This window comes from Neltuma alba, unplaced genomic scaffold, assembly GCF_004799145.2.
Source record: "Neltuma alba isolate B1F8T4 unplaced genomic scaffold, ASM479914v2 tig00011501_pilon, whole genome shotgun sequence".
Classification (NCBI taxonomy): Eukaryota; Viridiplantae; Streptophyta; class Magnoliopsida; order Fabales; family Fabaceae; genus Neltuma; species Neltuma alba.
Window position 1 is genome coordinate 15,895 of NW_021636169.1, and position 15,003 is coordinate 30,897.

The window sequence follows — 15,003 nt, forward strand, 5'->3', positions numbered from 1 at the left end:
ATTTATTCCTTCTATAGGTTTTTTTTTTTTAAACTTACAGTGATACGCTGAAAAGAGACTAAGTGTTTTAGTACAATGTCTAGTCACTAGTGCATTGATTTTGTTTTTCTTGTTTTGACCTTGGCCACAATTAAAGAAGTGCAGGTCTTAAAATCAATGGTTTAGGAAGCATCAATTATAATTTTTTTTAACAAGTTCATCAACTTCAAGCTCATCCCCTTAACACGTGTCAAGTGAGCTAAACCTGAATAATTGAATATCTTCTCTCTACTCACAATGTCTTTGACCCTAAGTATAGGTGACACTGCCACTTCATGATGCTTTGGACCAATTAAAATCACATGAAAATGATCCAATTTTGATGGCCACCATCCATCTTCATTCCCTTCAAACACAACAACGCATTACGTTATCTTCAATTAGGCCTCCAAAGATAAATACTCATCTCATCTGATATCTAATATAGGACTTAATTATTAAGTTAATTTTAATTCTAAATATGAGATCTATTTATTATATTTATCAATTTTTTAAAATTATCTTTATAGATACTCTCTCAAATATAATTAAGTAAGTGAAGAAGGGATGATATTAAGAAAGATAATTAAGGTATTTTAGGAAAAACATGTCATGTTTTTTATAATTAACTAACTTACCTAACTTTTTTAATCTAATCAGATTAGTTCAATATGTCTTATATTAAGGAACGGAGAAGTATCTTGTTAATTCACTCTTGAATGTCACATTATTTTTTTCCTTAATTTTAATCAACATTTTATAATTCAATTATGATTAATTAATTAGTCTTGTTAATTTGATTCCTGGTATAAGAGCTAATTAGAAGTGAGATTTTATTCTGAATATAAAATCTCAATTTATTTTATCTTTTGTATTTATTATTTAATTTTTCAATCTATTCTTTAATAGATCTCATGTTAAATTACTAAAGAAATATTAAAAAAAAATACAAACCGACATCACAAGGAATTCCATGGATAGGAGCATTTGAGCTTGATGAGCACGGGGCAACATGACGCCGACATGGAAGGAAGAAAGCAACGCAAACAGGAGCGTCTCATGGTAGTATCCCCTGTCATTATTATATAAAAGCTAATATATTAATTTAAATAGATTAAAAAAATTAGTTAACTTAGTTATTTATAATAAATAGGTATTATTATTTTTAAAATATTTTTATTAATCAAATCTATTAGTTAAAACTACTATTATTATTAGAATTATTTTTAAAAAAATTGATAAATATAAGAGATAAAGTGTATTAAGATCTTATATTTACAATTAAAATAAAAATCAAATAAACTCTTATATTAAAGATAACGTGAAATGACATTTCATTTAGCGTGACATGGGCAATTCGGTAATTTCTGCACATCCCGCTTAGTAATACTCCTGAAGCTCCAGCATGCTCTGTCTGCGCCATCTTCGCCATACACACACCACTCGCATTTCCGCGCGATTCACTCTTCTCTCTTCACCCCTTCTTCATCTTCCGATTCACACCAAGTTGATTCTAATAGCCTCCGTTATTGTCTCCTTCTCCATCGCAAATTCTCTTATCAATAACTTGCTTGTTTAGTTTTGGAAACCTTAGCCCATAGGAGTAACGTTTTTGAGTTGCAGAATGTTGGAGCGTAGATTGGCAACTTCCATTTTTCTCTGGTTACTTGCTTGGAGGTCAGTTCCGACGGTGGAATCGGCGATAGGGGTGAACTGGGGAACGGTATCGTTTCGCAGGCTGAGGCCTTCGACAGTGGTGGATCTCTTGAAGGACAATAATATCCCAAAGGTGAAGCTGTTCGACGCGGAGGCAGATGTTCTTACGGCTCTGAAAGGAAGTGGGATTCAGGTAATGGTTGGGATCCCCAACGAGATGTTATCTCTGTTGAGCTCGTCCCCTTCTGCTGCTGATTTGTGGGTTCGTCAGAATATTTCTTCCTATATGGGCAAAGGTGGTGTCTCTATCAGGTTCGTCTCTTCTTTCTTTATGTACTCTTGTTTATTATTTCCTTCTTGTTTTTTTTTCCCCGAGATGTTTAACGGAATTTTATTAAGGAGTCTAGAGTTGTTGTCTAGGAAACATGGATTTTGAGCTTCCCGTTGTGTTGAATACCTGGTAGAAGTTGTGTAAGAATGTGAAGGATTTCGTTTGAAGTGATGATAGTGAGGATAGCTCAGGATTTTACGTTTAACATAAACATGGACGAAAGTTTTGAGTAAAATATCTTTCAAAAGGATCTTTTTCCCATTTTTCTCCCGTTCAGGATGCAGGTTTTTTTTTTTTTTGGGCGGAAATTCTTTTGTAAACCGGTGATCTTTCCAGGGTATCTGTTTTTTCTTTTATGATCATATGATTACGAGCCGCTCTGTTCTGCTTTAGATTGGTTGTCCTCCGCGGAAACAAGCTCTTAGAAAGTTGTGATTCCCTGGAGCTACAGAGCTCAGCTGTTCCAGAGATGCAAAATGATTTGATCTTCATCGGAGTTTTCTTCGTTTTTGTTCTTTTTCATTTTTTAATTATCGGTAGAGGCTGGACGAGCATTTATTTTTATTTTGAGCGTCTGAGTAAGAATCAATCAAATAGCAAATAATATCGTGATTTGTTGCAAATAGATAAAGCTGTCGATTCTGAATGGCAAGCTTTAGCTTAATTACTTATTTTCGACTACTCAGAATTTATATCCACAGTATAAAACTCTAATGGAAATTTATTAAAAACTTTAGCGTTTATCAAATAATATCAAGTTCTGTTCCAGAGCTACTAGCCTCAATGAAGGAAGTAAACCAGAGGAAGAAGTAGCTCTGTTTTGTTACTAAGTCTAATTGACTGTATATTTTGTCAACTTCAAAAAAATGAAACAAGTATTTGCTTGCTGCAAGAATGAATTTAGACATAACTAAAGATATATTGCAAACTTGTAGTCAAGTTTGTGTGCTTTCACTTATTTCGCCCAGAGATAGACTTCCTATGCGTGGAAAAAGGAACTCATGTTTCCGTCTTATTACTATTATTTAAGTTGATATATAGTGATGACACAAACATTTTTTATATGATGCATAACATAAATAGCTTTACATCCGAAGCTATGTAACTACATATGGCTTTTGATCTAGTTCAGAAGCCTTTATTGTCCGGGCATCAAATGGATCAAGGAATCAGATAAACTGTTGATAACAACTCCTTCTCTAATAACTGATGAAAGTTGAAGTAGAAATGCCTTCTGCTTTTTAATTCTAAGGCCTGTGCTTAGAGCTAGATTTCCATTAAAGAGAGAGTTAATTTTGATTTCCTGCAGGCCCTTTTAACCCTCTGCCGTTGATGACAGGTACATTGCTGTTGGAAATGAACCTTTCCTGACCAGTTATAATGGTCAATTTCAGAACTTAGTCATGCCTGCAGTACTCAATCTGCAACAGTCTCTAGTCAAAGCAAATCTTGCTGGTAATGTAAAAATTGTGGTCCCTTGTAATGCCGATGCCTACGAGTCCTCGATTCCTTCACAAGGGGCGTTCCGTCCTGAGCTGACTCAAATAATGACTCAGCTTGTTCAGTTTCTCAACTCCAATGGCTCCCCATTTGTGGTTAATATCTACCCTTTTTTAAGCCTTTATGACAACGGAGATTTCCCCCAAGACTATGCATTTTTGAGGGAACTACTCATCCCGTCACAGATGGTGCCAATGTTTACACCAATGCATTTGATGGAAACTATGATACTTTAGTGGCAGCGTTGACTAAACTTGGTTATGGCCAGATGCCTATAGTTATTGGGGAAATCGGTTGGCCTTCAGATGGAGCCATTGGGACAAATATCACAGCTGCAAAAGTATTCAACCAAGGCCTTGTAAACCACGTTCTAAGTAACAAAGGGACACCCTTGAGGCCTAATTCCTCTCCAATGGATATTTATATTTTCAGCCTGCTTGATGAAGGTGCAAAAAGCACACTTCCGGGAAGCTTCGAAAGACACTGGGGAATATTCTCGTTCGATGGGAAGGTTAAGTATCCATTAAACCTTGGCCTTGGAAATAAAGAACTGAAGAATGCTAAGAATGTTCAGTATCTTCCATCAAGGTGGTGTGTGGCAAGCCCTTCTAGTGACTTGACCACCGTGGCCAACCATATGAGACTAGCTTGCAGTGTTGCAGATTGCACAACGCTTGACTATGGAGGTTCATGTAATGGAATTGGCGCGAAAGGTAACGTCTCTTATGCTTTTAACAGTTACTATCAGCTGCAAATGCAAGATTCAAGAAGCTGCGATTTTGATGGCCTAGGAATGGTAACCTCTTCAGACCCTTCGGTTGGTGGTTGTAAATTTCCTGTGGGTGTTACTGATAAAGAGTCAGATTCATCTTCCTCCCAAACAACATATAACCTATGGGTTTTAGGATTAGTTTTCATTATGCAAGGAATGTTGTATCATTTCAATGTGATTTAAGAGGCTTCATGGGTAGTTCTTTTTTCATGGTCCCTTCTCATGAATCGGTTAGAACTAGGACAGCTGAGATACTAGAAGATGACAATAGGGATATTCATTAGCATTCTTGGATATTGGAGGCTCGCATATAGGATTCAGTCATTGTACTACTATCGTGCAAGGGATTGGCATATAACGCTTTGGTATTGAAGATTGAAGAATAGTCAGAATATATGGTTGTTTTGATGTCTATTCTACTATTTACTTCAACAAATTATGGTTTTCTTGACTGCCTTAATTGGAAAGTTTTTAATATAAAAGCTAGTTAAGAGTATGAGTTTGATCCTAAATATAAAATTTTAATTTATTTTGTCTCTTATCATTTTTTTTCTCCAAATTATTCTTATTGATTATGCATGTTAAGAAAATTTGTATCAATGAGTACTTTTAATGCCAATGATTTAAAAGAGAGTTTTAGGAAAATTAATTGATATTTTTGATAAATAGCTAATTTAATTAGTTTTCTTAATCTACTCAAATTATTTAAGTAGATTTTATATTATGGACTGAAAATGGTATAAGCATATTGATGTAATTTATTTTTTTCCAGTTAGAGAGGTAGGCATTAATAGTATAAAGTTATAAATGTGTTCAAACCCGTGACTTTTACTTGTCAGTTTTCATGAAACATCAGGTTAATGGACAGTCAATTGATGTTTGCTTTATTATATAAATCAGTGTTGGAAGCTTATGATTCAACTTTTATATTTTTGTGCCAAAGGACTTTATAATATCTTTTTTTTTGCACAAGTTTATAATTTTAGTTTTTTTTATACAAAAAAATTTAAGTAAGTTGAGTCGTGAAGATTCACTAGAATCAGGACATACTTTCAGAGTTAAAAAACACTTACATGTATTTATAGATCGTCTACTAATAAGATTTTTAATCGGTAATAATGTAAAACCAAAATCAAATCTTGGACATGGAAAGCGTTAAATCTCCTGGTCAGTTATCCCACCCTTTGAGATGCCCACAATTAACGATTCGAATTAGTCTGGAGCCATTGATCTGCCTTAAAGGTGGCCTGTTTTAGGATACCAGATGCGAAAGCTAAAAAAAAAAAAAAATCTTTGGCAACAAAAGAAAGTTTTGGGATTATTGCTGGCCCGTTGAGGCAATGGACCATTTCAAGATGGGATGGGGTTTGGGCTACAACACGTTATTAGTGTAATGGGCATCGGGCTGGGGTGAATTCCTTTTCATTTTTTGGCAACACATACCGCCCCTTCCTGATCCTCGCACGTTCCTAGCCCTGGGACTAGAAATTAAGGCTAATTACATACAGATCCCCAAATAAGAAAAATAATAATTACTCACAGGTTCCAGCTATTTACAAGCACTGAAGTTTGACATGTAAATATTAAACTTTAACTTATAAATAAGACTAAAAATAATTAACTCTATCTTAAAACATAACAACATTCTAATTTCATTCCTATTCAATATATACATTTTTTTTTAAAAAATAACTATGTACACTATAATAAATGAGGACAAAATAGTATATTAACACTAAAAATTTAATGTGACTTATAAATAAGATAAAAAATGTTTTTTTTCCCTATCTTGTAAATAGGAGAGGGGTATGATATGGGGAGATGTCAATATACGATACATTTTTTACAACTAAATTATTTCACCCAGCGGCCAGCACATGTACTTGAAAAAAGAAGAAGAAGAAGCACTAAGTAGGATTACAAATTTTTACCAATGATAAATGCAGCAATGAAAACCAGAATTAAGAAGCATATTGTGACTAAATCACTCTCAGAAACTTGTATCATATCTGGTATTTTAGTCAGTGCCTCCTACATTGCAAAAGAGAAAGCATCAGGGCATCGATATATATATATATATAAAGAAGTAAGTTCTAGAAATTATATTGTTTATAAAACTTATGAATTTTAATTTTGAGCTCCATGCAAAGTATGGATTCTAAAATTAAATTACTATTAATTGGCTAACTCCTAATTGCAAGCAACAACAGTTTTATAAAGCCCAACTATAAAATACAACTATCTATTTGTTTTCCTCCACTCCACCCCCATCTTTCATTAAGTGCATCTAATTATTGATATTAAACACAATTTATTATTATATATTTATTTATTATCTAGATTTACCTGAGGGTTTGAAGAATATTTATCCTTAGGCTCAGATATATCAGCGATCATATCTATCATGGAAGAAGTCATCTCATTGACCCTGGTTTCCAACTCTGCAACTTTCTTTTCCATATTGCTATTATTTTCTTCTATTGTTATAGTGGCTCCTTCTTGTTTAAGAATTTCCTATTTTTTAAAATAACAGGAAAAATTAATCAAAATGACTGATTTTTTTTTATTTGGTACAATCGGCAATAGTGTGTGTAGTAACTCACATTAGAGTTCATCTTTCTCTGATATTCATGTCCCAAAATAATCCCATCAACATAATTCTTCAACTTGTCAACCCTCTGTTCAAGACTAGTCATTGTTTCTTGTCGATCACTAGCTTCTTTGGCCTGTCACGCGGTGAAAATTTCTGTAACTTCCCAGGAAAATAGTTCATATATGAACGAAAAAAGTTCAAATGTAAGAGGGTTCAATATTTTTTCAAGGGCAAAAAAACTAATACTTTAGTTTGGGCTAAAATGATCTGATCATCAAGACGCTTCTTCAGTTTGTCAACCTTCTGTTCAAGACTTGTGATTGCTTCATGTTGATTATTGCCTTCTTTGGCCTGTCACATAGGAGAAAATTTCTCATTTCTGTATCTTTCCCGGGAAATCTGCATAACTTTCCAGGAAGTTAACTATATTCCATAATCAAGTAGGTTCAACTTTTTCAAGGGCTGAAAAAACTAAAACCTTTATCTGGAGCTTCGTTTCAAGCCTAGAAAGATTGGATTTCAAGGCTCCAATTTCCTTCTCTAGAGCTGATAATTTTTCCCAGGAGGCTTGAACATCATGTTCCAGTTCTGCTTCCTTGAACTAAACACAGAAAAAGCATGATCTTATCATAACAGACGATCAAACAAATTGAACAGTTTTCTTTCCAAGACTTCAAAAACTAAGAACGATTCAAGAGTCAAATCACTAGTTTAGTCCTCATCCATTAGCAAAAAAAAAATTTTAAAACTAAAGCTACATATATAATCTAACAGTTGAGAAACCAAGTACAGTACCGCTCATATCAGAAAACTGAAATCGATTGAGATTAGAGGTCGAGTGAGATGATTTGGATACAAATTGAAACGAGAGAACACTGAAACGTACCTGATTGTGATTTTCGAGAAGAGGTTGAGTCTGGGAATCAGAAAAGTTAGAGATACGGTGGTAACGGAGCTTCTTTGGACGAAAAATGTTTCGGAATCTCAGCGATAGCGCACGTCCCATTCCGCAACGTAACGATCAGCGCAGAGAGAGAGAGAGAGAGAGAGAGAGATTCAGATTTCACACAGCGACAGTCTCTCTAAGAAACCGTTGATGAGTTGTTCAAAGGCACAAGAAAGGGGAGGGAGAAGAAGAAGAAGAAGAAGAAGAAGCCAAAATGATCTGAGGAGCTGAAAATGCGGGCTGCTAGTGCCAGTGGAAGTGGCAAGAACTTGAAGAAGAGGCCTTTAAGATTTGACTTGTAGACTAATTCCAAGTCTGTTATAATCTATTTATTAATTTTCTTAATTATTTGTCTATTATCATCTCTCTATCACCTATCATCTTATAATTCATGGTCAACAAAAAAAAATATCTTGTAATTCTCATTCATGAAATTTCTAAAGACTCAGGGCTTGCTGTTATGAAAATAATTATTAAAAGATCATGTTTTAAAAAATTGTTCTGAAATACCAAAAAAATCAGTATATCTTTTTGATATTTTGTTACGTTCTGTTATATGAAATTAGAGAGGAAACATAAAATATTGTTTTCATTAATGACAATATTGCTAATAAAACAAACTATTCTTTTATGTCCCACTTCATTATTTTATATGTTTTTCAAAATAATGTTAGGAACAGATTTTTTAATCTTTGGTTTCCAAAACTTGTTTTAAAGAAATTATTCTATATAATTGTTCTAAGAACGAGGATAAAATAAAAAATCCTTACTTTTTAAGTTTAAATAAATGAATTTTCGAGATTTAAATTATTAAGCAAGGGCCAGTTTGTTTAAAATTAAAAAGTAATTTTAATAAAAAGGAATAAGAAGGTTAAGTTTTTGCTCTTACACTTACGAAATATATAATTTCTTCCCGATTAAATTATATTACCTCCGGTCCTTAATATAAGACCCCGTTTGACTTTTAGTTTGGTCCTAATTATAAGACCTTAATCCATTTTGTCTCTCATATTTATGTATCTTTTTTCAAGACAGTCCTTCTAATAATAATAGTTCTAGTCAATACATTTAATTAGCAAGGATATTTTAGGAATAACAACACTTATTTATTACAAATAACTAACTTAACTTACTTTTTTAATCTCCTCAAATTAGTCAACTGGGTCTTATAATTAGGACTGGAGGTAGTATTAAGGGCTGTTTGTAGTGATGAGAGGAAATCAATAATTTTTTCCCTTGGTTGGGAGAAGTTTTGTCAACGAGCAAAAATCTGAACCAAACCAACTGGTTCAACCAGAAAATTGGTAAACCGATCAATGGTTTGTTTTGATTTAAGTACTGAACTGGTGATAAACTGGGAGTGAACCGACTTAGATAATTATATTATTATTGATCTTATTTTTTCTCATTCAACTTCTAATATCTCAATCATTATGAATTTGAATGAATTTTAATGATGATTTTGGTATAAATGATTGTTAATTTTACTTATTAAGAAATTATAAAGATCAAAATTCTCAATATTTTTAATACTTTGTTATTGTTACAATCAAATTATTGTTGTATTTTCTTGTATTTTGTTATTAGTGATTATTGTTATTGTTGTATTTTGTTATTTTTAATTATATTACTCCTCCGGTCCTTAATATAGGACCTAATTATTGAGTTGGTTTTGATCCTAAATATAAAACTCATTTCTCATATTTATCAATTTTCTTTAAATTACCCCTATGGATACTCTCTCAACATAATCAAGTAGAAGAGGAAGAGAGAGTATTAAGAAAGATGATTATGGTATTTTAGAAAAAACGTGTCACATTTCTTATAATTAACTAACTTACCTAATTTCCTTAATCCAATTAAATTAGTTAAATGGGTCTTATATTAAGGACTAAAAGAATATATTATTTTAATATAACCGGTTTGATCCCGATTGAACCTTAATTTGACTTACTAGCTTTTGAACCACTACTTTAACCGATTTAATATCTAATCCAGTTTTTTATTCCTCGAGTTTTGTTGAGGGGATGACAAACACCTTTTTTTTTAAAAAAAAAATTTTTTTTCCAATTTGATTATGACTTTGGGTTGTAGCTTTGCCAGCCGACTAAATTTGGGTCAAATTTCGATTTTTGCCCCTTAAAACTTGTATCAAACCAAAGCAGACCGATTAAATTTAGTTTACGCTTTTGTTGATGTGAAGATATCAGCGTCTTGTCAAAAAATGCCATTGCTTGCAAATATACCATAATTATTTTATACTGTACAATTTAATTACAAAATTATATATTATCTTAACATAAATTGTTATTTTTATGTTTAACTGCAAATTTCAATAATAAAAACTTATACCATTATATATTTAAAAGAATAAGGAGGTTATTTTGGCATGATCTGAATTGAACCAAGCTTTTCATACGACTTTCATCCAAAATGGAACATAATCAAACATCTAAACAACCTTAATTGACTACAACCATACTCTGTATAACAAATTGTGTGTTCAGTTTAAAGAAATCTTGGATAACTGGGTATGTTCCCTGTAACATTAGAGGGTGAAATGCGAATTTATATTGTTCGGAGTCCCCCCCCCCCCCGGTCAAGTATTGTTCGGAGTCATTGTTCAGATTATATTTCTTTTGGAACTAAAAATATACAGGAAGATAGTTATTTAGATCAAATCTAGGTTTAAATAATTTTCATTTTCAAACTTGCTTGCATTTGAGAGTAAGTCCAAAAAGAAGTATTTTTTTTTATACAACAAAAATGTGAGTGAGCTAAGTTCCCGGAATTTACCAGAGTTAAGACATACCTCTTAGTGCAGAAAATGCTTACAAAGATACTTAAAATCACTCCAAATAGAAGTATTGTAATCAAGTCTTAAAGTTAGAAACCATACATCCCTAAAATTTTATTTTGGATTGAATTCAGAACCAACTCTATTTAATTTCAAAATTCTTAACTAAGCAGATAATTTTTTTTTTTTAAAAAAAGGTACATGTGGGCAATATTAGCTCAAGCAGGCATATAAAACATGCATTAAGCTTGATATTTTGTCTCAGAAGCAGCTAACATGCTCTTTCAGAAAGTGCTTTTCATAATACACAATGTTTCACAGAACGCTAATTAATTTCTACATCTCTACATTCATAAATCTGCAGTATTCAACATGCCACGAAGTATTCAAAACCTGCATATATAGCCAGGGGGGGAAATTGGATACAGAAGTAAAGAAGCAAAAGGAAAATTCTGAACTGATGCTTAATAAGAGAAAACTGACCAGCAAGTAGGCCTTTTCCCTTGCATCACGTGGCTTTACATGGGTTTCTTAAGTTTCCCAAGCTCTTTTAACATATCTCTGAGAAGTCCTTCGATCCTGCTTCTCCTGACCTGCAACAGTGATGAATTGCCACGTTTACATATATACATGTGTGTGTGTGAGTAGACACATTTTCCAGCATGTTTTACACGATTTGAAGTGAGTCATGCTATTCATAATTCATAAATAATTGCTTTATTATAGATCTAATATTTTATATTGATAGTGGAAATCTGAAATTGCGGATTAAATTAGAGAGAACACAACTAAAAAGAGGCTTAAAATTATATCTAAAACAGGACCCTGATCCTGCCATGAAAATAATATGGTCAGAAAACAGAGGCAGCCGAAATGGGACAACAATGGAAATAAGAAGTCAAGGAACAGCCAACTATAGAAAGCACTCAAGACGTCAAAAATATGAAAGAGGGGAAAGTAGATCCTTTTGACATAGTTAGATTCCTCCAGATTATGGGATATTAGGGAGAGCACTCCCAAAAATTTCAATTGAAAATTTGGCCAAAACAAAATATGGGGATATCCCTCACCATACAACAATAGACATAAGTCTTGTTCCGCTAAACAAGGTTAGCTACATGAATTACACGTCAACAACTAATTCTTCAAATATATCATTCACCAATTTGATAACTTCCTTGAGTATCCTTCTTAGTATCATTCACCATATGCCCAACTGTTCTCACTAGCGGCTTTAGCGACCTTCTCTGTATATGTTTAAGCTACATTAAATGATTTTCTACCAATTCCCAGAGCTGGATCACATGATAATATCATGAACGTTACCAAGTCTATCAACAGCTTCCCAGATTTAACATCAGAGGATTGGAGACCTAAATAAATCATTTCTGCACCAGCCAATTTACTCATCCACTGAAGGCCTCCTTTCTATAATAAATATTTGTTCAATAATCGTGAAATACCTCCATTATATAGTTAAAAAAACAATTTTCGATAACAACCTTTTACATTCCTTCCTATAAAAATTTAAATGAACGAGATATGCCCATTCTCAATTCATTATGACTTCTACATTTCATACCTTAAGTGACGGGATCAGAGCATAAACCTCTTCCAATGTTTCTGGACACACATTACCAATCACACATAGCTGCAGTTCAAGATTTATTGTCAGGAACCCTACAGAATATGCAAGAATAAGGGAAACTAGAAGGGGAATGATACCTCCGCATCAGAGACACCAAGATCTGCCAAAGGCCTAATCTTATAGTCAAGATTCAAACAATATATGAACATTATGAATAAAGAGGAAAGTCACATCCAAGCATTAGTACTATTTATCCATGCAAACTCACCTAGGCACACCGAACACAATCCTATAAACATACCAATCTGAAAAATTAAGGATACTCTAGAATGCTCCTAACAGACTCCGACTTTGTATAATGGCTATTGCTTTTGGCATACTGCAGTCCCTTGTCAAATGATCTAGAACAGGAAGAAAAGAAAATTTTCAGATAAACAGTAACCAAAGCATCTCTTCAACCTAAGAAGAAAATCTTTAATGCTCCCTTACGCAGGTATTTTGATAGTTGGATCTTTAGATAATATTGTCATCTGATCTTGAATTCCTAGTAAAATATCAGCAGCCTCACAATTCATCAGGCATTTGACATTGTTCGGAAGTTCTGCATGAGTCACCAAGAAGATTTAAAACTGTTGATATTAATCAGATGAGTATTATCAACACAAACCTAGAGTCCTAAAAGGAATCAAGTAATACAAGAAGATATATGTCCGATGCAATTCTTAGGCCCAGCCACCGCAATATTTTACATGTTAAAAGCAAGTGCATATACTGTTTAGGTCAACAATCAAGTAAAAGATTAAGGCGACTACCAACCCTGCTCAATGCCAAATTCTGATGATTTTGAGCCTTCAGACAAAGGAGTCTTTCTTCCATTTGCAATCTTCTCTCCCTTTCCTCCTTTATTCCAATCGCCATGAAAATGAAAAATACCATAATACATATATATAAAAAAAGAACTTAGTACTGGTAAAATGGGAAATGGAAACATATTTAAAGATTGTAAAAAGGGTATCTACCAAAAAAAAGGTTAAGATAATAATACCTTTAAACTGTGTGCTAGCGGCTTTTCCCCCAGACATTGGTGAACTACCTGATATGGTTTCAAAAGAGCCTATAATACACAAGAATTACATCATTCAATTAGTAAGGAAATTATACAACTAATTGTAAACGAGATCAATATCATGTAAACTTCAGTTCCAGCATCTTAAGAAAATTTTATGATTTTCATACTTTAGTGAGAGGCAGTATGAAGAGAGTAGAGATGTACTGCTAACCTTCTTCAGCAAAATGAACTTTCCTCCCCTTGGCTGATTTCGGAGCACTATCATCTTTCCCTTTTAAGGATCCTACAAAGAAAAAAGTGGGCAATAGAGTTTTAAATCGTAAAATGGTTTGACTATTAGCATGCATCACCAATTGATGGCGGCAAGATCAAAGAACCCACATCAGCACATAAATTTCATATCAGCAACAATACAGATTTGCCGTCACATAGGTCGCAATATACAAGGCATGAGAGCTTTTAGCATGGGCAACCTAATATATATCCACCTTAGATGGTCAAAATACAACCCACTATGTGCAGCTGGCATTCAGAATGTCTGCTACGAGTTCTGTTAATGCGTGTTTATTGCACAAATAAAATGACTGTTTCAGTAAGTGAGCAGGATCCTATCAGTGTAATATGAAATTCAATCCTAGCGTTCTCTGCCTTTTAACCTCAATCAGAACTTCACTTCGAGACAAAAAAACATCTATTTGGGAGGGAGGGAAGAAGCTCATAGACGATACACGTACCATTCTGCTCACTTCTCCTCAGTTTACTCATCACTCTTGGAGGCCGAATTTTGGTATTTAGCTGTCGTGAAGATGACCATTAAAGTCATTCTTGAAGGTCAATTTTTTTTTCCTTCCAAATTTGGGAATTGCTTACTCATCATTCATGGAGTTGAATTTTACAGCCGAGATCATCCTCACATATTAAAATGCTGTCGTTTTTTCGTACAGCAGGCGCGAATTACAAAAGTGCAACATACATACGAGACGCGGGGTAGCTGTTGGCTCAGGAGAATAACCTAGTCATAGACTTAAAATCTTCCAATTAAATAGTCCGTCCAATAAGCGGCAGAGGAAGATTGATCACTTTGGGTTCCTGATTGTCCTTAGGCGAAGCCAAAAAGAATAGCACATTTCGTAGCAACATCAGGCCAAAATTCAATTCAGAATACAAAAAATTTTTAAAAAAAATGATACAGAGGCCCGTTTCCACCATGTATGTAGGAAAACAAACAAGCTTACAAACTAATTAAAGATTATAAAAATTTTCTTAGACGATCAATCGGATACGTAAAACAAAAAGTGACGAGTAAACAAAAATCAGCACTTTCACCCGAATCACCCCTAAAAAACATCGATACGAGAAAGATGAACTGACCTCCTTTGTCCATCGGCGAATACCCCTTTCCTCCTTTCTCCATCACTCGTAAAACTTGATTTAACCTACAAAAATTATAAGAAGAGTAATGTAGGTAACACAGTCAACCCAATGATCGTAACGACCAACAGGGTTTTATTTCGAAGTGGTGAAATTATTTTCATATTTGCAACTTCGAAAGAAAGAAAGAACTCTTCTTTCACATGCCTCACCTTGGCGAGCATAAAAAGAAGGATTGGTTTTGAAAGGAAAAAGAATCAGAGCTAAGCTTAGTAGCTTACCGAGAAAATGGTCGCCGGAGAAGGAGGAAACCGAAGACGGGGGAGCGGCCACTTTCTTTTAAACCCCGAACTCGGGACCCA

The 15,003-nt window shown here is 33.8% G+C and overlaps 2 protein-coding genes and 1 pseudogene across 3 annotated transcripts; 1 reads left to right on the forward strand and 2 right to left on the reverse strand.

Moving 5' to 3' along the window:
- The first annotated feature begins 1,473 nt into the window (after positions 1-1,473).
- On the forward strand, positions 1,474-4,776 carry LOC114714427 (glucan endo-1,3-beta-glucosidase 5-like; annotated as a pseudogene).
- Positions 4,777-6,452: 1,676 nt separating this feature from the next.
- LOC114714395 (coiled-coil domain-containing protein 39-like) lies at positions 6,453-8,030 on the reverse strand. Its single transcript, XM_028899136.1, has 6 exons — positions 7,757-8,030; positions 7,349-7,471; positions 7,117-7,221; positions 6,881-7,003; positions 6,624-6,791; positions 6,453-6,467 (listed from the first exon to the last, which is right to left on the reverse strand). The coding sequence occupies exons 1-6, from the start codon at positions 7,874-7,876 to the stop codon at positions 6,453-6,455; spliced, it is 654 nt and encodes a 217-aa protein (XP_028754969.1). The 5' UTR covers positions 7,877-8,030.
- A 2,796-nt stretch (positions 8,031-10,826) lies between these two features.
- On the reverse strand, positions 10,827-15,003 carry LOC114714424 (DNA-directed RNA polymerases IV and V subunit 4-like). 2 transcript variants are annotated; one of them, XM_028899167.1, is made up of 11 exons: positions 14,923-15,003; positions 14,642-14,706; positions 13,482-13,553; positions 13,247-13,315; positions 13,018-13,098; positions 12,691-12,802; positions 12,525-12,602; positions 12,339-12,372; positions 12,196-12,264; positions 11,097-11,206; positions 10,827-11,006 (listed from the first exon to the last, which is right to left on the reverse strand). In XM_028899167.1, exons 2-10 carry the CDS (start codon positions 14,682-14,684, stop codon positions 11,132-11,134), a joined length of 633 nt encoding a protein of 210 aa, XP_028755000.1. In that variant the 5' UTR covers positions 14,685-14,706; positions 14,923-15,003; the 3' UTR covers positions 10,827-11,006; positions 11,097-11,131. The 2 variants fall into 2 exon arrangements, with proteins under 2 accessions (XP_028755000.1, XP_028754999.1); XM_028899166.1 differs by having other exon boundaries at positions 13,018-13,101.